We start from the raw sequence: 26694 nt of genomic DNA on the forward strand, positions 1-26694 counted from the left end.
TCTCTTACATTTTTCTATTATTTTTATATAATTTTTCACTTTGCTAAATCTAATTCATTAGGATTATTTTGTTATAATAGTGTGAATTTGGAATGTAATTTTATTGTTATTTTTTTCAAGCAAATGACCATTTTTACCAGTCTTAAAAAAAAAATCCTTCCCTCCATTTAAGCTTATGTGAAATCATTGTTAAGTTATTGTATCTCTCCATCTATCCAACCTTCCAGAGCTGTTTTGTACATTCCAGTATTTTTTACTATTTTTTCGCTATTTCTATTCTAGTAATACATTGCTTTGTTTATATTAGTAAAAATTCTTATTACTTTTGCACACTTAACATTTCTTCTCTGACACTGAATATATCTCATGTTTATACTCTGTCTGATTTGTTCTCCTGTGAGTTCTCTGTGTGCTTTGCCTATTTAAGCACAGTGACTTTGAGATGGAAGCTTGAAATTTCCCAGCTGAAGCATAGGACAGGCTCTGTAGGTGTGGTGCTGAAGGGCAGGATCAGATCATGGCAGAGAGATTCTAGTTTGTGACTCACCCTCACAACTGAAACCAAGGAATAGATGAGCTCTCAGAAGACGGGTGTTGGGAGAGAGATGGATGGAGAGCCAAGGACTAGCCAGTGAGGATGGTCAATGAGAGGGGGAGGAGCAAGCTAGGATCACAAAATTCATACTACAGAAAACAAACTATAAACAAAATGCCCAGGGCACATAGAGGCTCTTATTGAAAAAAATAAGACTTTCAGGTTCTCTGTTTAGAAAGAGATCACCAACAGAGTGTGGGTACAACATCAGTACTATTGGCCAAGGATGGATAAGCAACTCAGCTGTCACTTGCTCAAGGGGACAGACCCTATATCCAAATTTTATTAGTTACACTAAAAGTAATGCATTTTGTGCCATTTTTCTATGCTGGTAATAAATCCCAACTAATTAATTCACTTTCTGCTTTAACTAATGCCCCCGATGACTCAGGACATCAATTTCAAGCCCATGGCCAGGGGCAGAGTGGCAGTCTTTTGAGTGGACCAGAGGGATGCTAATTGGACCATCCAAGGTCTGAACCATTGCCTTTGGTCCTAATCAACAACAGAGACAGGACATATGCAAAAAAGGAGCAAACTCAGTTTTGTAATGTATGAAAAGTAGAGCTGTGTTCTCTTCTCAGTGAAATATAGGTCATAAAATCGTGAATTTAAACACAGGCAGTTAGATAATCAGAAATATTGCATCAAGTATTTGAGATAAATGTGGTTTGTATAGATAGTTACTTTACAAATGCATGCTGTGTAGCTTTAATCCTGCTGTTCAATGATGTCTCAGTCAGTCATCTTCTGTTGACTCTTCAAGAAGTTCACTATTGTGGCTTTTACTTATCACACAAATCCAGCTTGCTGGCTCTCCGCAGCTGAACTAGCCTTCTGTTCTACTAGAAGATAGAAATCATTAGTTTTTAGCTTCAAGTCATTCCCCTGACTGCCCCCCATCAGCCTCTCACCTCAAAATGTACATCTACACCTTCATCTCTGCCTCCAAATCTCTCTTGTAGCATCACCCACCTTTCTTCCTTCTTCCTTTCTTCTCTCAAGAAGATATAGGTAATCCTCTTCACTTTGGACCAAAATTTATTGACATGATACTTCCTTTAATTTGCATACAAATTAAAATGACAGATAATGTTGAAAGGTTTTCCTGAAAAATCACCAATCCCCTAATTTCACCCCTTTCAAATCTTTCAGCAGGAAGCAGCCAGAGTGGTCATTGCCTCATTTCTTAAGGGCAGTTAGGATTATTATTCCAGGGGGAGGAATGAGTGGGGCTAGTTAGGGAGAGGTGGATAGGGGGCATAGTGATCAGGCTCACAGAAATCCCCAAAATGTGGAGGTGTGGGGAAACCAGAGATAAGGGGACAAATTGGACCACCCTGTCCAAGTGGTGTGGGGTGGGTCCTGTCGGGGGCGGGGTGGGGGGGCGGCTAGGGGGTGAGGCAGGGGATTGTCTTTTATGATAATCATCTGTGACCAACAAAGAATAACCAGACTCTAAAAAGGAAGTAAGCCATTGAAGGTGTTATCATTAGAAACATTGAAAGGATTTAAGTTCTTTGGTTAACTTTCTATAAAAGACCTTCACTGACAGCCCAGTCAGGACCCCTCTCATTCTTGAGAGCTTTTCCTGTATCTTCACTTAATAAATTTCTATCACTTTACTCAAAAAAAAAAAAAAAAAAAAAAGGTATAATCCTTCCTCACTTTGGACCAAAATTTGTTGACAGGATACTTCAATTTGCATACAAATTAAAATGATATGATGTTGAAAGGTTTTATTGAAAAAAATCACCAATCCCATAAGTTAGCCCTTTTCAACTCTTTCAGCTGTTCCCCCCACCCCCCCACCCCCCCGGTTATTTCACCTCCATGTTTAAAAATAATGTGCATGTACCACTTTCTCTCCCTTTTCAAAAATTAATCATTTTTTTTTTTTTTTTTAGGTGCGGGAAGGGCAGAGGGAGAGAGAATCTTAGGCAGGCTTCATGCCCAGCATGTGATCCCAGCACGAGGCTCAATTTCACAACACCGACATTATGACCCAAGCTGAAGTCAAGAGTCGAATGCTTAACTGACTGAGCCACCCAGGAGCCCTGGGCCACTTGCTTTTGAACATTCATACAATTGCCCAATACAGTTATAATCATACTTCTCTATTATATTCACATAAAATGTAAATGAGTAAAATTAATTTACAGCTGAGCCAGGTAGTATATATGTAACATTTCCTTTATCATATAACTTTTTCTTTCCTGAGTCTCTCCTTGAGTCTAGTCCTGATGCTTGCTTTGTCTTTTTAGACTGTGTTTTTGCCTTGTAACAACATGCAGTTTTGTAGTTTTTTGTTGAAGGCTGGACATAATATATATAGTCAAAGGAACTGAGAGGTTTTATGTTTATCTGATTAGGAGTTAGTCTATGTTTACTGTGGTTATCAGAAACTGATATTCCTCCCAGTGTCCTTGTGTTTTTTTTTTTCTTTCTTTCTTATCATCTTTGGATTTTTCTATACACGTCTTAAATCGAGTCTGAGGCTTACAGTTCTGTTGGTTATGATCCCCAGTAATTATATAGGAGTCCTTTGATGTAATAGTTAAGGTGTGGGGGAAGGGGAATCATTCTGTAGTCCCACGAGTGGGACTCAGTCTATTACTCGTCCTGACTTGGGATCTCTTTTCCTCCAGGATGAAGGTTAGTGGGAGCTGGAGTTGGGTATTTCCTGTCCCCCAGGAAGACTAGGCATTGGGCATATCCCAGTTGGTTAGCTCTGGTACAGCAGTTTCCTTTGAGACCAGGTCCTGTTAAGGAGAACGGAGAGGTAAGAGTGATGTCAGAATTGTTACTTTCCCTCCTTCTGCCAGAAGCACAAGAGGCTTCTTCTCCCATCTTAACAGAGAGACTCTGGTAGAGTACATGGAGGTAAATGTCACAGAAAAATGGGGCCCCCCTCAGAGGTTTTAACTCTTAAACTTGCTCACACTGGATCTCCAGCTATCTATCAATTACAGCTTAAAGTTTTCCTACCGAGGGGCTCCAGCTGTGGGTGTCTGTTTCTGGTAAGCTGTGATTACATTACCCCATCTGTCTTTCCAGTTTTGGGGGCAACAGTTTGCCCTGTGAGCTCATGTCTTTGATGCATCTAAGAAGAGTTGTTGCTTTTCAGTTTGTTCACGTTTTTTTTCTTGATGTGAGGACGGGAATGATGACTTCTGAGCTGTTTGCACGTCAGACCGGAAACTTGAAATCCATTACTTTGAATTTCTGGCTAAGTTTTCTCCTTCACTCCTAAAACCCTGTAAAATCTCTCCACGAAGTTTATCAGATATCTATCTGTTCCTTTTGTGTGTTTGTTTATTTCCTGAAGACATCCTCTTGAAGCCCTCTGTTCTGTTTCTGCCTAGAATGCTTATACTCTAATTGGCTACATCTTGAGGTTTCCTTTTGCTATAATCCTATAAATTCCCTTCATGTTTCACCTGCCTTCTACCCTCTGTTCGTGCTACTCATATTTTCTCTTTCTTTGGTTTACTTCCTTGTGTTAGCAAAGTACATATTTTTATCGCTTCAGAAAAAAGATGCATTTGAAAGCACCTTTTAAAACATCCTCGATATCTGAAAATGCCTACTTTATGGTCACACTTGATTACTGGTTTGGTGGGACACAGGGTTCTAGGTTGAAAACAATTTTCCTTCAGGAAATTGAAAGCACGGTACCATTGTTCTCTGATTTTCCATGTTACCCTTGAGAAGTCCAGTACCACTTCGGATCTTGTGTTTTTTTGTTTCGTTTTGTTTGCTTTTGTTTAAACGCTGAAGCTTTAGGAATTTATCTTTATCTCTGGTATTCTGATGTGCCTTACTTTGGGTCTTTTATTATAACTGGGCGGCTTAGACCCATTTCTCTGGAACCTCATGAACTTCAATTCTGAACTTCCTGTTTGTTCTCTGTTTTGAACTCCTTCAAGTTGGATGTTTGATCTAAATTTTTCTGAATCTTTATTTCCGGTTTTTGAATGCTTTATTTTTTGTATGCTTTTTAAGGCACTTTCTTATTTTCCGATACTTGGACCAAATTCAAAACCTCTTATCTTTATTTGGTACGGTATTCTTAATTTCCATGAATTCTGTTTTGGATCTCTGTTTTTCCCATTTTTATTCTGACCCTGTCCTTGCACCGTAGATGTCCTACCTTCTCTTACTTGAAAACATTAATGACAGTTTTGTATAATGACAGTTTTGTACTGCTGCATGGGGAGTTTTCCTTCATAGAGCTGGTGTTCCTTGGCTGTTCTTTTATATCCAAGGATGAGTCACCAAAAAGCTGTCTGGAAGCTTTATGTGCATAGGCAAGACTTGTGGCAGATGGGGCTCTACTGTCAGAAGCTCTGCTGGAGTCCTGCAGCTAGCCTGGGGAAGGCTGGGGGTCCCATTCTTGCTCTGCAGAATCTGATCTACTCTCCTAACACCTCACCCATGCTCTTTTTCACATGTGCTGTTCCCAAGGCTGTAGCTTCTTTGGATCCATTTCTTAAAGAGAATAAGTTCCCCGTGGAGCTAGGCAGTGGGTAAGGCCAGACTGCGCTAAGACCAGAAAATTGGGATCTCATCATTCCTGTTTTCAGGCCCCCAGCTGCCTGATTCTTCCACAGTATCTCAGACTTTGAACCATTCTAGAGCGGTGCCAGGTAAATCGTTTCACTTCTCATACATCTCTCTCTCAGCGAACTCACATACCAGTCCTTCATCTTCATTTCCTTTCCATATACTAACCTCTCTCGATTTCATTGCAAAGAGATATGTCTCATTCTCATACTGACGGTAGTTTTGAGAAAGGGAGTAGAGACATCTTGATTGCAGCAACTCAATGCCTTGGGCCCCCGGTACCACTCTCCCTGCCTCTAGACATGACCTTGTGTCAGGACATGTTTATTGGGGTATAATTGGGGTATTATTAGTTCCAGACTATGGAGGCAGCAATGTCACTTAGAAGGACAGGGTAGGGAGGAGGAGGGGTGCAGGTTCCAAGCCCTCAGGCTCCCTGCTCTGCTCAGAAGAGATGGAGTCATCCAGGCGTGCGCACTTCCCACAGTCTGCAGAAGCAGTCAGAGCCCAGGCTACTGCCTCCATCACCCACGTTAGCTCCACAGAGCTCAGGAGAGCGGCAGCTGCCCAGGAGCCCACTTCCTGATGTTTTGAAGCCTTCACGGAGCTCCCTTTGTTGCTTCCTTAGTAGCTTTTGGTCCACTTCTGTGAGGCATTTGCTCATGCTGTCTTCTCCATCATTTCAGCATTCCAGCTACGCACTCGTAGGAGTTCTTGTGGTCTTTTTACTGTCTCCCTGTTTAATATGCGGGGACCTCAAAAGTCTCCAGCCATCTACTTGAGATCATAGCCGCTGCCGTACAGTATTTTGTTTCCTCAAAAAGATGAACTCTGGACTCCAGATTCTCTTGTCCTTGACCTTTCCTCCTCGGTACACAAACAGGTGCAGAGTTCCTAACCTTGAAAAATTTTCTACCATGCAAACCCCTCAAGGGACCTTCTTGCATTCCTTCCCCCGGCCAACGTCTCAGATGAGTCTGTACTGAGGGCCTCCATCTCCTCAGCTCCCACACACTTTCACTGACATCTCACACCAAAACCTGGCTCGAGCTCTCTTTACAACTTAAATAAAAATGTGTCTTCAAAGTCAGCAAATGATCTAATTTCTAGATCGGTTGTCATTTCTCAACAAGTTCGATCACCTCTCCTTTTTGAAGTCTTTTCCTCAGCTTGAAAAACTCATGATCCTGTGACTTGAGGCACTCCCCTGTGGGTCTTGTTTCCTTTTTATCCCCTTTCTCACTCCACCCCTTATCCCCCCAGATGGAGACCCATACCAGCACCCCAGCCTTGGCTTTTAGTTGTCTCTTTTTGAATACCCTCATTTTATCCCCCATCTCATGGCATCAAAATTTCTGGCCCATATCTCCAATCCATAACTGCCTTTCCAGTCCATTACTGCCCTGCCTAAGTAGGTATTTTAATACAAATATACGGTGAACACTTTTTTCTTCCAGGTTTTGCTTCTCTATGATCTTTACCTCCAGATCTCCTTGCCAATTTTACTTTAAACCCCAGATATTGTTCCATTTCTTTGTGAAACTTTTCCATCCAACTCAACATAGGTTAACTTCTCTTTCCTCTGAATTCCTCTAACATCCATCATGTGGGTCATTTGTGAATGCTCAACAATGTATTTATTATCAACATTCTTTATTTTTCTCCAGTCCAGTGTTGCCTTTGAAGGCAGGCAGTGTCCCCTGTGATGTGAAGTCTTAAGCTCCTCACAGTTGCTTTGCCCATGGGTGTTGCTCAGAGAGGTTGTTGCCGAGGCTATCAGTACCTCCGGGTAGAGGCTGAATGTCAGGGCTGGTGAGCTGAGAGCTTGTGAGGCTGGTGTTGTGTTTGGGCCCCTGTCAGTCAATGGACTTCCTTCTGTTCCCTTGGCCAGGGAGGGCTCCGGTGGTCCCCCAAGCCCACAGGAGAAGCTCTGATAAGGAGGTACTGGAGAAGGAATGTGGATGAGGATAGGTAGCTTGAAGACCACCTTTATCTAGGTTGTTGAAAATCATCACCATGACAGAAGTCAGGAAGTAAATTTTAAAATTCTCCTTCCTTTCATGCACTGATAACTCCACCTTCACATTCAAAGCACAGCAAGGAATTAATCTCTTATTTGCCGGAGAACAAAGCATTGAACAAAACCCATGTTTTAGAATTTCAAGGTGGTTGTGCGACACGAGGACCAAAATAAAACTGAACAAATGAGGAGGAGCACCTGCCCATATTCACAGTTCAGGAATCCAGAATTTAACAACCACGAGCAGAACCTTGAAAAAACAGCAAGTTCCAGACCTTTATCATGAATCTTCTTCTTTGATAAACTATCATCTGGGAATATCTCTGCAAATGCTGAAGTTCTGATGTCCACCTTAGGAGAGATGAACTTCAAATGTGAGCTTTTAATCAAGTAGGTCTTTTCTTTTTAGTTACCACTGCAAAAAACAAAACAAAACAAAACAAAAATAAAAACCCTCTCTCATTTTTTTAACTGTTGGTTAAATAAAAGTTGCAGTAGATACAATCTGCCCTGAGCAAACAGACTATACATCAATAAGCCAATGCTTAAGTCTAAGCTATTTTCCATGAGCCCCATGAAGCATTTCTAATTGAAACTTAACAAGCTACAATGCAGCAAATGCTCTCGTCGTGGGCTGAAGAAGGGAAATGTGATCCCACATGCAGACATAGCTTTTTCATTTAACTGGAAGTGAATGTGCCTGTGTCATTATGTGGCGTAATATTTTTAATTGTCGAGGTGTCACTGTTTGTTATTTCACATTTATTAAAAATGTAAATGCTCATGATAGATCTTGTTCCAGTCCGATGGCTTAATCTTACTAATCACGATGATATATGCTAGCTGGAGTCGGGACCATTTAATAAGCCACTGGAATAAATTTGTTGTGCTTACATTTAAAGGAAATTAATAAGAGCACCTGCAACACTTACAACTTTCTTGCTTTTACATTTGTAAGAAACAGCACAAGGATGATCATTTGACAAGAATGGATGTACCCCAGTGGAGATCTTAGTCATTGAGCACAGGTGTAGATGTGCCCAGAGTGAGGACTGGAGAGGGAGGGAAGGATATTAGCAGGATCTTAACGTTTGTGTTTTCCATGACTGAGTCATCTGTGTATACATTTTCACATTTGCATTTCACAGCCCTCTAAGGAGACAGGGCAGATGTGCATTTTGCTTTTATTTTTTATCATATATATATATATATTTTTTTTTTTTTTGAGAAAGCAAAAGAGGGAACACAAGCAGGGGTAGTGGGAGAGGGAGGAGGAGGCTTCCTGCTAAACAGGGAGCCCCATGTTGGGCTCTATCCCAGGACCCTGGGATCATGACCAGAGCCAAAGGCAGACACCTAAGGACTGAGCCACCCAGGCGCCCCCAGACCTGTATTTTACAGATGAGATTCCTAAGACTTGGAGAAAAGGCTGTTCCACCCAGGATTACAAAGATGAGGTCCAGGCTGCCCACACCCCCTGCCTCCAGATGCACATCAGTTCCTCACAGACCATCTATATACACCTTCAAATGGAGATGCCTCCACAGCTTCTCTCAAAAGGCTCCCCGGCAACTGGAAAAATCTTTTGTTTTAGTGGGTGGGAGTGGTTGTTTGGCTAAATCCCTCCAGTCCTTTCCCTTCTAGGCTCAAGTGGCATTCGTGGGACCCAGGGACGTCCGCCTCCAGCACAGCTACGGGCACAACTTTCCACAGAGAAGTTGCTTGCTAAGTTCAGAGCTGAAAGCTACCACGTGATTATTCATAAAACAGATGCAAAAGGATAAAAAAAAGTGAACAACAGTTATTCAGAGTCGAAACCTTGGTACTTTGTTTTTTGTTTAGTATTTTTTTAGTATTTTTAGTATTTTAGTATTTTCTTTAGTATTTTTTTTTTCCTTTTAATAAGAATGATCAGAACTGTCATGACACGAACAGGCCACTTTCCCCTTCCTCTGGGCGCCACCTTCCATCCTCTGGGAAGAATTATTCTTCCAAGTAATTCTGCTGGATCTAACTTAATATTAATAACAAGTACCGGCTTGAAATGGTTAAAAGGTAACTGTACGAGGGACAGTAAAGCAAAGTGTCAAGGTGACACTCCTTTGCATCTCCTTTGTCTTCCCTGAGGGGTTTCTAGACTGGGGCCTGGGGAGGGACCATCCATCCCTGCGCTACTGGGGCGGCTCTCCAGGAGAGCATCTTACCTAAAAACTCTAAGGAAAGTCGGCCACGAGTCGTTCTCTCACAGCATTCAAAGTTCCCACCTGGCTTTCCCTGCCTTGCCGTCGCCATAAGATTTCATTCAGCCAATTCCTAATCGGTTCTAGCAATGTCAGTCTGAAACTGTTCTCGGCCTCCCAGCCGGAGCAAGGAGAAAGCAGGTGCTTCTCCGCTGGCGGACTCCGAGAGAGCCCGCAAAGAACCCGCGCAAACTCGGGGAAAGTTGGTGGGCCGCCTTCTCTCCTTGAAGAACACCGGCTCGATGGCTTCTCCCAGGGGTGCGTGCGGAGGGGAACGAGAAGGGAGAGCGGAGAGAACTTGGGTCCCAGACATCCGCCGCGCCTCCGGGGAGCAGCGAGGAACAGGTGCCTCTTCTCCGACGCCCGAGAGTGGCGCCCGCTGCACCTTGCGGGCTTGCGGCGCCCCCTCCCCGGCACTCGCTCGCCCTTTGCGCCCCCGCCCACCCCCACTCCAGGGCGGAGGGAGGCGCCGCCTCGCAGGTAATTATTGCCAGCGGGGCCCGGGGGGAAGCGGGGGTGGGCGCGCCGGCGGGGGCGGGCGGCGCAGCGGGGCGCGGGCATAAAGGGGGTGAGGCGCGGCGCCCGAGCGCCCGGTTCCCTCGCAGCATGCCCGCCCGCGCCCCACCGCGCCGCCTGCGGCCGCCGCCGCTACCGTTGCTGCCGCTACTGCTGCTGCTGGCCCTGGGCGGCCGCCGCCTGTACGCCGACCCGGGCGACGGGGCGCAGACCTGGGCCCGCTTCGCGCAGCCCCCCGCCCCCGAGGCTGCCGGCCTCCTCCACGACACCTTCCCCGACGGCTTCCGCTGGGCCGTGGGCAGCGCCGCCTACCAGACGGAGGGCGGCTGGCGGCAACACGGCAAGGGCGCATCCATCTGGGACACGTTCACCCACCACCCCCCTGCGCCCCCGGGAGATACCCCGGTAGCCGGCCCGCCGTCGGGCGCCCGGCCTCCGTCCCCGCCCGCTACCGGGGACGTGGCCAGCGACGGCTACAACAACGTCTTCCGCGACACAGAGGGGCTGCGCGAGCTCGGGGTCACCCACTACCGATTCTCCATCTCGTGGGCGCGGGTGCTCCCCAATGGCAGCGCGGGCGCCCCCAACCGCGAGGGGCTGCGCTACTATCGGCGCCTGCTAGAGCGGCTGCGGGAGCTGGGCGTGCAGCCCGTGGTCACCCTGTACCACTGGGACCTGCCCCAGCGCCTGCAGGACGCTTACGGCGGCTGGGCCAACCGCGCCCTGGCCGACCACTTCAGGGATTACGCCGAGCTCTGCTTCCGCCACTTCGGCGGCCAGGTCAAGTACTGGATCACCATCGACAACCCCTACGTGGTGGCCTGGCATGGCTACGCCACCGGGCGCCTGGCCCCTGGCGTCCGGGGCAGCCCGCGGCTCGGGTACCTGGTGGCGCACAACCTCCTCCTGGTGAGTTCGAGGGGCCAGCCAGAGGGCCACGCGGGGAGACGGCCTCTGGAGATGCCAGGGGCGAGTGGGGGGCCTGAGCCTCCAGCCTAGACGACGCGCCCTTTGAAGTCATTCAGGAGGTCTCCTAGGATTCGCATTCCGGGGGTGAGCTGAGTAGCTGGGGCTTCACTGGGAAGCCAAGCAGTTGGGAATGGGGAGAGAGAAAGGGGGCAGAGGAATCCCTAGAGGTAAGGAGGGGACACTTTGCTCATAGCACCTATCTGGAGAGTAAGGAGGGTGGATGACAGAAACTGGTTTGTTAGGGAGCCTTGCAGAGAGCGTTACTCTCTGCTTGTAGTCTGTGGAGATGTCATGAGTTCAGTGTTAAGCCAATAAGATCTGTCCCGTGTGTGGCCCATGTACACACTGCAGCAAACGGGAAGGTGTCAAAATCACATCTCCTGACCAGCCAGCCTTCAACCCTTTGGAAGTTCTTTCTGCGGCAGGTAGAACGGCATCCATCAACCATACTAACCAGCAGGGGTGTGAAGACCCCTTTACAATCTTAAACAGAGCCAGCTATAAAAATACAGAGTCAGCTACAGAATGCTGTAGATTGTGTCCTACACCTGTATCTCCATGATCCTTTCTCCGGTGCCAGGGATTCCTTGGGGATGAGATTATTACCCTGACACAATTGATTCCGATACCCTTGTGCAAAGGCTTAATACCTTTTGATAGCTGGATTATTGATATGCCGCAATAAAGGCGTCTCTCAAATCATCCTTCCTCCTGTTTCTCCTTCACTTGGTGCGCAAGATTAGGTCCCATGGATTTGAAGTTTCCTTTATAATGATGTCAGTTGTTGGTACATTTTGTACGGAGTTTCATATCATGAGAGAAAGCATTTTCTATGTGCAAACATTTTAATAAAAGTGTTGAAATGTCGAACTTCTGGTTGTGAGCCTACTGAAGACCTAGTTGAAATTGAGAATTAGGCCACGTATTTTGAACAAATTCAAAATGAAAACCACTTCTACACACTTTTAATGGAAGCCATAGATAATCAGGCAGAACAGCACCGGGGTATTGAGGTGACTCAGTGCTTGAGCCGCCCCTAGTGTTGTAATAATGGCTAAATTAGGCTGTATGTCAGCTCCGGTTTGCTACCACAGATCGCAGAAGAATGCTGGCTTTGTTGGACCAGAAAATGCTGATTTCAGATAGGTATATATTTTTTCATTAAGATACCTTAGAGCCATGGTAGGAATCTTTTTCGGTCTGTCATTTTTTTTTTTTAAGGGTTCAAAAGACCCAAACCATCATCTGTTCATGGTTGGTGATAGAGAAATTATGGGAAGAACTGGCCCCTCTTCTGAAGAAATCATAAGCAAATTTTCGTGCACACCAGAAACAAATAAGAGATTTGCGGGCCAGCTGGAGGACGTAACAGATCATTCCTGCAAAATCACTCTTTTAGATTTAAATCACACAAGTTCTGTTTTTAGAGTGTGTAATAAACTCTGTGTGTATACAAAAGGCATTAATTTTTATTATAATGGCTTACATGAGCATTGCATTTATAAGATCAGGAATTGGGACTGTAGGAGCTGGCTGGTACTCTGATATTTGAAATTGTCAACATGCTTTTGACTCTTGTTCCCACTTTTGGCCCTCTGATGAAGTTTTCAGTTATATTTTTGTATCTTCACACAAAAAACTTGACAAACACTAACCATCCTTCCCAGAAGCACAGTGGACTTTGTATTCATAAGAAATTAGTAACAGGTGGCCCCTTGGTTTTGCCGATGCTGCAAACAAAATGCTAGTTGCTGTAAAATATTAATTTCGCTGTCAAATTTCTTTGGTTTGGAATTCAATCATTCTTGTATGCTATGAAGAGGGAACTCGTCATCATCAAGGACGGTATCTTAAGTTTTTCATATGAGATATTTTCGTTCTGTTTTCAACGCTCTTTCTTGGTGGATGTGTTAGGGAGAGGGAGGTAGGGAAGTTTTTACCTTATTTAAAAAGATAAAACATATGCTGCAGACTTTGGTAATAGAACATTTCAGCCAGGGTTTAGATATTGCTGTCAAGGCCATTAAGCCCCTTAATATATAATTATATATAAATATTTATATAAATACATATTTACATAAATATAAACATGTATATTTATATTTATTTATTTTTGCATTTGGAGATCTGATGCTGGTGAAGGATGAAGCTAGCCAGTACCTCTTCTCTGCCCCATTCTGTGCCACTAATTTACAAGTGGGCTAAGGAGACCCCCTAAGGAGACTGAGAATTTGAACCAAGCTTCCTTCTCCTGCTACATCCCCCCATTCAATAATCAGTGTCTCATGGCCCGGAGAACAGGAGGCAGGCCAAACAAATTGCAGAATGAATAATGGGGGGGCTCTGCTTAAAATGGAGGTCTCCCTGTACTTTTGGGGTCCTGATTCTGAGGTAAACCTTGAAAAAACAGTCCAAGTGTGTGTGTGTGTGTGTGTGTGTAAAAGAGATAAAGAGAGACAGAGACAGAGACAGAAGGAGAAACAGAACTAAAAGAAGGGTTTCCCCACAGAGCTCTAGGAGCCCAGGTTGTTTTGCTCATCTGAGCAAAACCCAGAAAGAGGACACAGGTTTCCTCTGTGTCTTGAAGAGAGACTGCTATGCCTTCACAGCTTGGAAGATGGTTCTTGATGTCCCCCAAAAAACTCACACTGAGGCCTATAGTTGGGATTCCAGCCCCAACAGTGCCTCCGAGTTTTTGTTCTGCCCATGGGTTTCTGAGAGGACCAGGACTCAGTCGAAGATACATGTGGCCTCCCAGGTGGGAGTCTAGCAAATGTTTGTACTGGGAACCTGTGGGGGAAAAAGACACCATCTTTCATTTGAGGTGGGATGAGGAATACTTTGGACACTGATGGTGTCCAATACAGACAAGGTTGGTACTGAGCAGGCTATGCATTAAAATCAAGGCTCCTGGCTTAGCTGATCTGTCTGCAGCATGTGTCTAGACACTATCCTCTTTTCTTGACACACTTCCTCAGCACGGCTCTCTTGCTTCCCCTCTCAGCTCACTGGTGATTCCTGTGTTCTCCATACCTCACCTCTAGATATCGAGGGCCCAGGGCTCTATTGGGGGTCCTCTTCTCTAGATTGACTCCAGGTGAACTCTGAACACTCTAGATCCTAATGACTCCAAGTTTCGATTCTCCAACCAGAACTTGTGCTCTGAGCTCCAGGCTTGGATGGACAACCATCTTCTCCACTTAGATGCCCAATGGGCATGCCACATTGAACACATCCAGAAGCAAACTCTCTTTCTTCCCTTCTCCACTATGGCAACTCTGTTCTTTCAGTTGCTTGAGCCCCATATCTTAACTCATCCCTTTGTCTCACATCTTACTTTCAATCCATCAACAAATCCTACAGCCCTACCTACTTTCCGAATACATCCAGAATCCAGCCACTTCTCCCTTTTCCTACAGCCCACAGATCCACGCCCCTGTCAGATTCTGCCTGGGTAATTGGAATAGCTTCCTTGCTGGTGTCCTTGCTTCTGCCCTGGTAACCCCGCAGTGTGCCACAATGGACATTCTCAAGGATATCATCATGTACGAACAAGACAAAGGCCCTTGTTTATTAAAATCCCACCTTTTCTTCAAGAACCAGCTCACGTGTTCCATTTGACTCCACACCTGAATGCCATCTCTTTCTTCTCTGGAATCCCTCTGTGCTTCATTTCTGATGCCTCCTTCATATAACCATTAGCCTTCTTTCACTCTTCCACTAGTTGGGTGACTTCTTAAGTAAGGAAACCATGTTCGCTTCATCTATCCTAAAGTGCCATCTTGTCCTAGGTAGGTGGTCAGTACGCACTCAGTATACAGCTCCTGGCCATTTAACAGCCTGATTTTTTCATTTCCCAAGTAAGAGTGAAGGAGATTTATCTGCCAGATACATGCTCAAGTTATATATACCACATGCTTTTGGGAAGCACTTTACCAATTTTCCCCTCATTAAAATATATTTGGTACATAGAAGGAGGAATCCATTGGGTTGAAAGTTAGTTATTTTGTACAATAGTACTGAATTCCTGAGTGAGTTTCATCAGAAATAGAATATCTTCCAAAGGGCTTGACTCACTCCTCTTTGAATATCTGATAGAACATAGTGTTTTTTAAAGGTTACAGTTAAGTCCAAGAAACATTTTAAGAATAGGAAAAGAACTAATAATTTCAAAATCATAGCAATATTTAACAATGTCAATAGAAAAGTGGTAAAATACAAACTACTCAGCATTCAAAGAATGTCAGTGTGTACTTCTTAAGTACAAAATGAATGAATGCACAACTGTTTATCTGACTGCATAGTTAGTCATGCCTTTGGCGTATAGAACTCTTCTGAGTTATATTAATTTTCCAAACAATATGGTTATTCTAAGCCAGAATTTTATTAAAATTAATTTGTACAAAATGTGCCTTTCTTTCAATGAATGTCATCTTTTTAAGGCATGAAGGAAAGTTTAGGTGTAGGAGGAGAATAGAATACATGCCTTTCGGGAAGACAAGAAATAAAGAGTGGGTGAGTAAAAATACATAATTACTGTCCTCCAGGATTCACATCTTCTCAAGAAACTGTTAAGTTATGCTTGTAATCCATACTTAAACAGATAAATATACTTATGAGAGAAGTAAGATATCTGTTTAGCTTATAAAATACTTAAACCGATAATCTACTTTTTATATATTCTACTTTGATGTATTCTGGGTACAAGGTTAATCTGAAGGATCACTATATCTCTTTGCCTCTCTCTCATGGGGTAAACTGTTACTTGGCTTTGAAAGGCTCAACCCAAATATTCCCATTATGTGATAACAGGCAGTATGGATCATTCACTCATTTGTGACTCCTTAAAGTCACATACTCTAGTATCATATTTATTTTTATATGTTTAGTGCTTCTCTCAGTCCTTGGCACAGAGGAATATAATTGATGTAATTTCTAATAAAGGAATAAATGCAGATGTAAAATAATCTCTATTTATTTCAGCATGTCTTTTCCCCCCCTTTATTTATTAAGTAGGCTCCACACCTAGCGTGGAGCCCAATGTAGGGCTTGAGGTCACAACCCTGAGTCTCAGTCAAGAGTTAGGGGCTTAACGGACTGAGGCACTGATGTGTCCCCTTTTTCTCTTTCTTCTAAACTGAATACTTGTACTCTGCTTTCTCACAGTGTCTGGGGGAGGAGTTTAAAGCAGTGAGGAAAAACAGGGAAAACATTCCTTCCCAGATAGGTATATGAACTTTGTGCATTTCCAGGGCAAATAATAGACCTTTCATCCAGTGACAGAGAAAGGGATAAGGGGAAGAACGTAGCCTTGTAAGTGCCTGACCTGGAGGCTGCTCGGTGCCTCCCACTCGGTCCCATTGGCAGGACTCGTTCACGTGGTGTAAGGAACCTGGGAATTCTTGTCCCGCTGTGGAACCGGAAGCTCAGCAAATAATTCTAATTATGTTGAAATCAGGTGGGAACAGATCATTCAGGACAACCAGCGATCTGTGCTAGACAGCCTACCTCCCAGATATATTGTGAGAAGGAAAACAAAATCATGAATGTTAACATATTTTGAAAAAATGTGAAGAACTCTGCAAAGGTGAAGTATGAATTTATTGTAAATCCTAATAGTAAAAAGAGTGAAAGTACTTAGGAAATTGTCCTCTTAAGCTATTGAGAAGAAACGAATTAGGCAAATGCTTTAGAAATTGTTGCCCCACTTAACTTCTTCATTTGCAACTGGTAGTATCCAATGGAGTGAAATCTTTGCAGTTATTTCAATAGCATTTGACCAATTCAAGTCATTTTTGAAATAATCCCAGTACCTTTAGTTGGACCCAACTTGGTGTTTAAAAGAAGGATACTAAAGTTTATGACTACTATAATTTGATATATGACTAAACTAGAGATGAATATTTAGTCAACTCTAGTCTCCAAATAGATGTTTTTTCTTGTTTTAAGTATGGACTTCAGAACATCATCCACGAACCATTATCTTTGTGGTTTGATGAAATACTCAAAAGAAACTGAAAGCTTAAATACAATGGTTAAGTAAATACTACTTCCTTGTCTATCATGCGCCTTTATTTGATAATTAAAATGGATTAGAAATACAAGGGACTGAGGATAATCCCAGATCAAATTTTTTCCTCAGAACGAACAGCTTACAGTGACCCTACTGGGGTCCTTTAGCTTTTGCTGGACTATTTGCAGCAAGAGGAACTCAGCTCCTCCCAAGTAACCCACTCGATTTGATCTTTTCTATTGAACAGAAAGCCTACCTCTCATTTCAGGGTTTCAGGAGAGTACTTCCCCGTGGTTGACTCTTGGCCTTTCCAAATCTCAAAGAGTAAAACTAATGCTTTTTGACGAGACAGCCTTTCAAAAATCTGAAAAGGCCAGTCTGTTCTTCCTTAAGTATTTTCTCTTCACACTGAAGTCTCCCCCAAGAAGAATTAGAGGGAGCTGGACAGGTAGCCAGGGCCCATTTCTTGGGAGCCTGCTGTGTGGTAGGCAGGTGTGTTGCTGAATTCAAGAATACAAATGCGACCCTGGAGAGGTCTCTGTATCTTCCGACACTGAAGGATAAGGTGAAATGGGACATGGAAAAGTTGATCCATGGAGGAGGCTGGGTGAGGCCTGGGTCATGGTCAACAAGGAGCAGAGCCTTCAGAGCTGTCTCTGTCCCAGTATCATTAACAAGGAGCTGAGGATGGGTGTAGACGACTGAAGATAAGGGGCCGAGGTGTCCAGGCTTGGGGTCCTGAAGAGAATAGGGATGCCTGGCTATATTTAGATGTTCCTTTTGTAAGGGTCCAGGGGATGGCTCCAAACCCACAGGGGAGGTGGGGGGTGGGATTAGGGAAAGTACTTGGCCTCCAGGGCCCTGCCAGACCTTTGGGGTTGCTTCTCCTCCTTCCTGCATGACGCCCCCATCTCTCTGGATTCCTCAGCCCGTGGTCTTCTCCCTCCAGCCCCTTCTCCAATCAGTGACCCTGATTCTCCCCTGGTGTTGGCATCTCTTTACTCACTCTCTGGCCTTTGCAGGGGCTTGGGAGAGACGGGCAATGGTGCTAGGGTCTTTTGCTCAGGGCTCAGGTACATCCTCCCTGAAATTATCTGAAGTCAATCAGAAGCCTTAGCATGTATATTTTCAAAGTACTCTCTTGAGGCTGCCTGAGAGACTCAGCTTCCTCCTATTTGCCTCACCCCCTGGCCCTTTTCACCCTTCTGGCAGGGTTCCATTTCAAAGCCTCCCTGCACGTACAGGACAAAAGGTTTCTCTCTGAGGCTGGGCTTTGCCCCAGGTATGGAGGAGGATGGGGTTGGTGGGGGAGGCTGGTGATTGGTGGCTTAAGGGTGCTAGGTCTCTCATGGGCACCAAAAGAAGGATAAGGTAAGACCCTGCCCTTCTATCACTTACAGATTAGTAGGGGAGAGACAGTTGTCAAATAATGTATAAATATCTTAATATAATAAGTAGCAGGAGCAGTGGGGGTGCCAAGAAAGGAGGCATGGCTAAGAGTTTTGGGGGTGAGATCGGGGCTGGCAAACTTTTCTGCAGAGGGCTAGGTTTTAGGCTTTGTGGGTGATGCAGTGTGGGTCGCAAGTACTCAGTTGTGTCTGTGCCATGAGAGGGTGGCCATAAGTGATGAGGGACTGAATGGGCACGTCTGCGTTCCGGAACAACTTCAGTTACAAACATAGGCGTGGGCTCACGTGGCTCGGGCTGGAATACCGGCACCCCACATAGGAGGGCTTGTGTCGATCTGGGAGAGCAGCATGCCATCGGACAGACGAGACGAGATGGCCATTCACCCCCAGGGTCAGGACTCAAGATGGCTGAAACATCAGGGGGAAGGGAGGGAAAGAAGCTGGAAAAGGAGGAAAGAAGCTAGAATTTGCCAAGACCTTTCTTAAAATCTGATGTACAGAGCAAATTTGAGCTGCCACAAACATTTCCGGTTCTGGATGCCACTAAATTTCTTCGTGATGCTGGTGCCCCCTCACTAGCGTATTCCTGATGGCCCTGGTGAATGGCGTGTTTCCCTCTGGTGCTTATATGAGACATAGAACTCTGGTGGATTATTGGCCTTACATAATACATTCATTCCAATAGGCCTACTTATCTCAGCTTCTTGTATTCATTCCTCCATCAGCTATCAGGGAAGCTCAAGCATTTCTACCCACTCAACGTTGGCCATCACTTTTTCTAGGCTTCTCAGAGCATTCTAGCAGCAAGTTTGCCCTGTCTCCTTAAGTTCTTGCCAGAGCATTAATACACATTTTTGGAGAAAGTGCCCCCTAGTCAATGTATTCTATCTTGTCCTGTCTTATATCCCAGTCCATTAGCCAAGGGCCCTCAAAATTCAATCCCAGGGGTACCTCTTGGGTTCTTGCCAGTACATTTTAAATCTTGAAGCTACTTTGGTATATAATGTCTTTCCTCCTCTGTCAGGCCCGGCTGTTTCCAGGCTTTAACCCCAGGATTTAATCCTCATTAGTGGTCTGCAGCTCCTGAAGGAGGCATTGCTGCCTTTGAAGGGTGAGGCCTCTTCAGCACAGGAAAGTGCTGTGTCTAACTAGGGCAGGGCAGGCCACCTCTGTAGTCTCTAAGCATTCCAGAGAGTCTGAAGTTCCCAGCAACTACTTCCCATGTTTCAGAGAAACATGACTGGGAAATGTTAGGTTTTCCCAATCAGGGCTCTTTCCTTGGTATAACACACCTACCCTGGTTGAGCATTTCCACATCCCTGGAGCTCTGCATCTCTACCAGGTCTCAGGTCTGAGGCTAAATTGTGCCTATACTTCGACTGAGGGAGATAAGGGCCTCTCTGTGAGCTTCCCATGAGACCCTCCGCCTCCGTATTCGGTCTTTGACTGCTTGTTAAAGGCCTTTTGCTTCTTATGATCTCTCTATGGCATCTCAGTACAGTAGGGCAGGAACCGCTCCACTCCCTGGATGCTTGCTCCTAGAATGTCCTCCCCCTCCACCAGGACATTTCCCCAGGTTCCACTGATGAAATACTTGGCAATCAGGATACCATCTTGTGCCAGGAAGTTATTTACCCCTAAATATCACTCCGAATGGCATTTTCTTCGCCTTCCAAAAACTGAAACCTCACTGGTGTTTGTTTAGGCCTTCTGAGATGCAAATGTCAAGACGGGATTAGATGTGCACAACATTTACTGAAGGAAACAGCTGTGAAGGCTAGAGAGGATGGAGCCACAGAAGGTGGTGACTTTAGACTGTGACACATGTCTAACACCTGTGAAAGAGAGTGGGCAAGAAATAGGTTTGGCTGGAAAGAGTCTCAGATGGCTGTACAGGTCTGAGAAGGATCCAGCCAGGCCAGCGAGGAGACCTTGAGCCAACATTGCCTATTGAAGGGGTCACCGTCCTGCAGGAATGGGTCTGCATTAGTACCCCTACCATGTTTATTCGTAAGGGAGAGTAGCCTGTGACAAGCATGACCGCAGGGCCAGTGAAGTGGTGACTAAAAAGAATGGAGCAACACTCCTCTTAGCAGAACTGAGCACCGTGTTTTCATGGCTACCACAAACACCAGCAAGGGATGCCATTCAAAGAAGGGAATGAAAAGTATTTCCAACCAAAATTTTTTTAAATATGCATTTCCAATCAGAATTTGAGATTTATTTAAACTACCAACCATTTATGAAGGTAAAATAGTGAGATTTCAGGATACTCAAGGTCTCAAAAAATAAATCTTCCATGAATCCTTTATGAGCAACATAATGGAGACAAGACGGAAGAAGACAAAATAGTAGGTCTAACCCAGGAACATGATGATGAATTGTCAACCCAGGAAGCCAACTGTACCTCAAAACTAAGAGCAACCATTCCAGAAGGGAAGAAGATTCTAGAAGTGTATCTCTAAGAAGATACTGGAGACTGATGTGAATGTGTAGAAATTTCTGCTGACAGGCTATTGGAAAGTGTGGGAAGAATTAGCCACGGGCACACACACACACACACACACACACACACACACACACACAAAACAAGGAAACAAAAAAGCAATGCAATTATTAACTTTAAGGAAGACAAAAATAAGAAAGAAAACAGAGTCTTAATTACCATGTTATAAAGCCCAGCTGTGAGTAATAGTCATGTTGGCAGAATAATGTCAGTACGGAGGACTGCTGTACCCCAAATCCAAAACTTGCCGTAGAGCTGAACTTCCTGGGTCAGAGAGCGAAGTCCCCACCTCCCATAAGTCAGGGACTACTGTCGAGAAAGTATGGAAGTATGGAAATGTGTAAGTTTCAAAAGTCAGAGGAATCAATGGTGTATACCTCTGCAAGGGATACCGGGGTGGGAAGGAGGAGTAGGGCAGAGAACTGTGATTGTTGTTAGAAGTTGTATAAAGATAAAAAGAAAAAGGAAATATTTTTATCATCACTTTAAAACTTAATTTATTAGCTATAGCACATATCTACAGCATTTCAGTCTGTAGGACTCTTGTTGCAGTGAGCTTTTTTGCAGCATTTCCACATTTTCAGATTAATGCTTTGTGAGTTTTCATCCTTTTGATGATAAAAATGTTGAAAAGAAATAGGGCTGTGAGTCAACTCTGTGGGATGTTGTTAGTCATCTTCTTTTGGCGGGACATCTCCTATTAATCAATGTTGCAAACATCTGTCAGTGTTTGACAGTAAGCAACTAGTAAATTTTTGTTTAATCAATGAATACTCTTAAAATATAGCTTTCCAACCTCGATTATTCAAGCAGACAGTACTATGGTAGATAGATAAATAGATAGAACTTTTTTCTTTTTTCTTTGACCTCAAGAATATCATAAGTTCTGGCAGTTGTGAAAATTATTACACAGAGAGATACATCTATTGCATTCCAAGCAATACCATAAAATTTATTTGAGGCTAATTGGGCAGACTTCTGTTATAAATCGGCATTGCTTCCCCAGTATCTTCTCTTCCTCAGTGCTGGCTGATGTAATTTTTATTAAGCCATTACATAACTTCAGTCTTGGGTCTATTATTTCCAAAATCCACACTTTCTTCCATTTTATTTTTTTTTATTTTTTTTTAAAGATTTTATTTATTTATTTAACAGAGAGAGATCACAAGTAGGCAGAGAGGCAGGCAGAGAGAGAGAGGGAAGCAGGCTCCCCGCTGAGCAGAGAGCCCGATGCGGGACTCGATCCCAGGACCCTGAGATCATGACCTGAGCCGAAGGCAGCAGCTTAACCCACTGAGCCACCCAGGTGCCCCTCTTCCATTTTAAAATTAAGAAAATGTTCATTGTTCAAGCATTGTGTTTTCCATGACCCCTCAAAGTAACTGAAGACTGTTTCATGATTGTAACTGCAAATTCTTTTGCTCGGCCCTTCTTGGAGATGATGAATTTGGAATGGCTTACAGACTCCTGATGTGCTTTCCTCTCACAGTAGTTAGTAATTCAAGCTCAAGAACACAGCATAGTCTGAGGATAAAAACAATAGAGGGCAAGGGATAAAAGATTCAAAAATGCTGGTGACAGGAAAATCAAGGAGACCCAACAGGGGTAAGGAAGTCAGAGACTTGAAATGATCAGAGTCTATGACCTCAGAATGCAATGTTGATTTTCATATCAACTTTATTATGTTGGGTAATAAACTGATTTTAGAAATATATCTATTTTATACAAGTAAATTCAATCAAATTTTATGGAGTGCCTGTACCTACAATACAATTAATGTATACGACTATACAATTTGTAATCTTGGATTACCAATTTCATATGGATACAGTTCTTTTTTTTTTAAGATTTTATTTATTTGACAGAGAGAAAGAGAGAGAGAGAGAAAAAGCAGGGGAGAGGGACAGAGGGAGAAGCAGGCTCCCCGCTGAGCAAGGAACCCAGTGATTCCGGGCTCTATCCCAGGACCCTAGGATCATGATCTGAGCCAAAGACAGATGCTTAACTGACTGAGCCACCCAGGTACCCCCTTATTGATTCAGTTCTGCTGAGGCAGCTCAGAATGATACATGGGTTGGTATCTTGGTAAATTCATGATCTGCTGGGGAGCTGCAAAGTGTTCAACAGGGGTGAAAGGTTGTTTTAATTGCTTCGAGTGGGCCAGCTGTAGGAGAGCCTGGGGCCTTTGGTGAGCATTTGCTGCAGCCAAATCCCCATCAGGAGGGATGAAGTATGGTCTTGTCAGATTCTCTGTGATTTCAAAAGAAGCTAGAAATTTAGAATTTTGTGTGAAATTTCCTGATTTTTAAAGCTATCTCAAACAAATCTCTATGACTTTTAAGTCCACAACCTCTGACCTACAGCATCTGATTCATCTGCGAGAGGCCTGACTCCAAAGCCTCCAGCTCGCCTGGTCCATCGTTTCGTGCCTGGGGTCCTCCCCCAGCACTGAGGCTTTCTCCAGGTTTCGCCTCCCACCACAGTACTGCTCACAAACAGTGGGATTTCCCCACATGGAGTGATTACAGAGGCTAGAGGAAAGGATTTTTTTTTTTTAAGATTTTATTTATTTATTTGAGAGAGAGTGCAAGCATGAGAAAGAGAGCATGAGAGAGCAGGAGCACAAGTGGTGGGGCGGGGGGGGGGAGGGCAGAGGGAGAGGGAGAAGCAGGCATCCTGCTGAGCAGGGAGCCCATGTGGGGTCTGATCCCAGGATCATGACCGGAGCTGAAGGCGGATGCTTAATGGACTGAGTCACCCAGGTGCTCCAGGCAGGTGATTTTTTTGAGCATAAAGCTCCCAAACGTATGGATTGGGTAGTTTCAGGGGTCACATCCTGCAGTATGAAATACATAATAAGTATTCATTTAAACAGCTTTTATTCAATGACGTAAATAGGTTTTTGTCGAATCATTACTTAATCATAGAGAATGTTCACACGCTGCCCCCATTCCCAGGCCGGAGACCGAAGGTTTACTTTTGGGAAAATTTGAAAGAGAGGGAGGTGGAAGTTCGGGGGCGCTACATAGAGCAAAGGGCAGGGGGTGAGACACAGGGATGAACACAGCAGCTCAAGTGGAATTCTATTTACAAACTTCCTGTCACTTCTCAGCAGCCTCGTCACTCTGTAAGCAGGTAACACCTGTCTCCCTGGTGGCAAAAGGGAAGATTTTTTTTTTTTTCTGTCTTTGAAAGTCTCTGAATGGCTCCCAAAGCACAGATCTCACCCACTGACTTTTTGGGTGGGTCCCCGAGCAAAATGACTAGCTTCCCAGCCAATCCGCGGAGGGTGTGACTTAGTCTTTATAAGGTGAGCCCATATGTACAGTTTTTTAAAATCAGTTTTTTTAAAGATTTTTTTTAATTTATTTGACAGACAGAGATCACAGGTAGGCAGAGAGGCAGCCAGAGAGAGAGGAAGGGAAGCAGGCTCCCCGCTGAGCAGAGAGCCCGATGTGGAGCTGGATCCCAGGACCCCAGGATCATGACCTGAGCCACCCAGGTGCCCCTTAAAACCAGTTTTTAAGTACTTCTTTCTTAAATATGAATGGGCAGCCAAGCATCAAAAGAATATTTGAAGAAAGTGTTCAACAGGGAACAGAGAGAACAAAATAAATAAACAGAAAATCAAACCAGGAAAAACAGATTGTGCAGGAAATCAAATACACACAAGTCAAAAAAGAACAGAGAATATTAAAAATTGTTGGACATCAACAATGTGATTCTTGTTTAGTAAAAAGTTTGAAGGATAAAGTCAAAGAAATGACCCCAAAGTAGTGCAAAATGACAAAGAAATGGAAATATTAAAGACAAGAGTAAAAGATTGGAAAGGTCAAGTACAAAAGTCTAACATCGGACAAAGAGGAGTTCCAAAAAGAAAATACGGAAGTGGAGGGCAGGAAATTTTTCAAGAAATAATATAAGAATGTGCCCCAGATGAGAACTGATCATGAACCTTCATCTCTAAAGATCCTACTGAGTTCCTAGAACAATGAATGCACAGTTATGTAGGGATTTAGAAAGCTTACCTTCAATATAATCTGTCCTAAGACGGCAGTGGAAGGTATGCACCAGCAAAATAATAGGAAGAAATTGGATCCAGAAGAGTATGGCTTCAATCCATGAAAAATAGAGAAAAATCCTAGGAGGAGAGCAGGTCTAGATAGCGTCTAGCCAGATGGAACCAAGAAGGTGGAAAGATCCAGCAGAGCAGGTGAAGAAGTAAATAGAACAGGTAAAATGGCAATGAATACGTGGAGAGTCATGAAAACATTAAAACGCATGGAGTATTTCGCAAGTTTAATAATGAGGTGGTTATTTGTTCATGGGAAAACAAAAAGCTGTCTGAAAAAGATGGGGATGGGGAGGGAATGTTATTAATGTCCTATTTGGCTTTGCAATGAACAGTTTTAGTATAAGAACCTTGATGTAAATACTGATTAATGATTTAAACAAGAACAGATAAGGGTGGAAAATGGGGCAGTATGAAAGAGCTATCCCTTCATTATCACGATGTCTTATTAAATTTTGGAATAAGCACATTACTTAGGACTATGATGGTAATTACTAGAAAAACCCAGCTAAAAGTTAAATGCGATTATCTGCAGGGAGCAGGAGAGGGAGTTTGAGAGTGGGGTAGAGAAAACACTTTTTTTATGGCAGGCCTTTGGTACTATTTGATTTTAAACTACATGAATGAATGCATGTCATTAAAATAATTTTTTTTTAAACTATACCACTGACTAATGCTTATAGATTCTGAAGTGCGTTTGTGTATTGTGGGGGGTGGGGGGGCGCAGGTAAATTGGTAGAGGGGCTCAGAGAGTCTAGCTGGCTTTCCTATGGCTGCCAGGGCCCGGGACTGGGATCCGCTTTCTTGAAGGTCGCTGGTGCGCGCCCGGTGACTCCAGGCTGCCTCCGCCCCCGCACAGTTTCACCTGGGGTTGGGCTCCTGAACGTCTACAAGAGTCAGTTTCCTCGTCCACATATTGGTACTACGAAGTGGAGGTCAATGTGAGCCCTAAATGGTCCCCCAATGGCTTCTACCTTCATTAACAACTAGAGACTCACCATTACTCATATTTTAAATAAACCACTAAACCGTATTTATCTGCTCCACTTGTTACCGCTAGGTAACGCCCCAAGACTTCTCGGCTGCCACAGGGCAAGCCAGAGTGCGGGAAGTTCTCGCTGCGGTCACTGAAGCTTCCGCGGGGCTGGGCTCTGGCGTGACTGGCAGTTGCACAGTCCGGGAGCCCCAGCAACGCGGGGCTCTCAAGTCAGTCAGACGTCTTACCTGGACGCTAGCTCCTTCCTCTCCCCCAGCAAGCACCCCAAGAGAACCAACTAGAAGGAAGTGGTCTCCTGCAGCTTTACTTCTTTCAGATCAACACAACCCCCAGGGTCAAGAGGAGGGAACCTGACGTGGGGAGAGGGGGTTGTGCGCACTGCGGTGAGTCAAGGTCACGGTTGTGGGGCATCAGCGGGAGGCGCTGTCTTTGAAAAATGTGAGCTGAGCTCCCCGAGCCTCACAGGCTCTCCACTCGCCGTGATCTGTCTCAAATGCCCCTTCCCATCTCCCCAGGACATGCACCTCTTTCAGTACATGGTTTGGAAATTACCTCCTAGGTGAAGACCTCTCCCCAAGAAGGTGTCTGTCTTTTCTCTGGAGCCCCACTGTGTTTTATCAAACAAATCCTTCTCACGGCCCTTTCATTTTCAGTCTTATGTCACAGTCCTTCTGCTGCCTGGGCTTTGATCCCACGCCGCATGCCCTGCGTAACTTGCTGGTGGCGTAAATACTTGCTCAGTAAAATAAGGATCGCATGATACCACAAATAATAGTGGTGGAAAAGCGTGT

At 44.3% G+C, this 26694-nt stretch overlaps 1 protein-coding gene across 1 annotated transcript in view; it reads left to right on the forward strand.

Annotated features, from left to right (window-relative positions):
* Positions 1–10027: 10027 nt before the first annotated feature.
* KL (klotho) overlaps positions 10028–26694 on the forward strand; it is a 40109-nt gene continuing 23442 nt past the window's right edge. The window contains exon 1 of the mRNA XM_045978423.1: positions 10028–10846. Coding sequence (XP_045834379.1) covers positions 10028–10846 — 819 coding nt within the window. The remainder of the gene's footprint in view (positions 10847–26694) is intronic.

The sequence above is a fragment of the Meles meles genome, chromosome 14 (genome assembly GCF_922984935.1).
Source record: "Meles meles chromosome 14, mMelMel3.1 paternal haplotype, whole genome shotgun sequence".
Lineage (NCBI taxonomy): Eukaryota > Metazoa > Chordata > Mammalia > Carnivora > Mustelidae > Meles > Meles meles.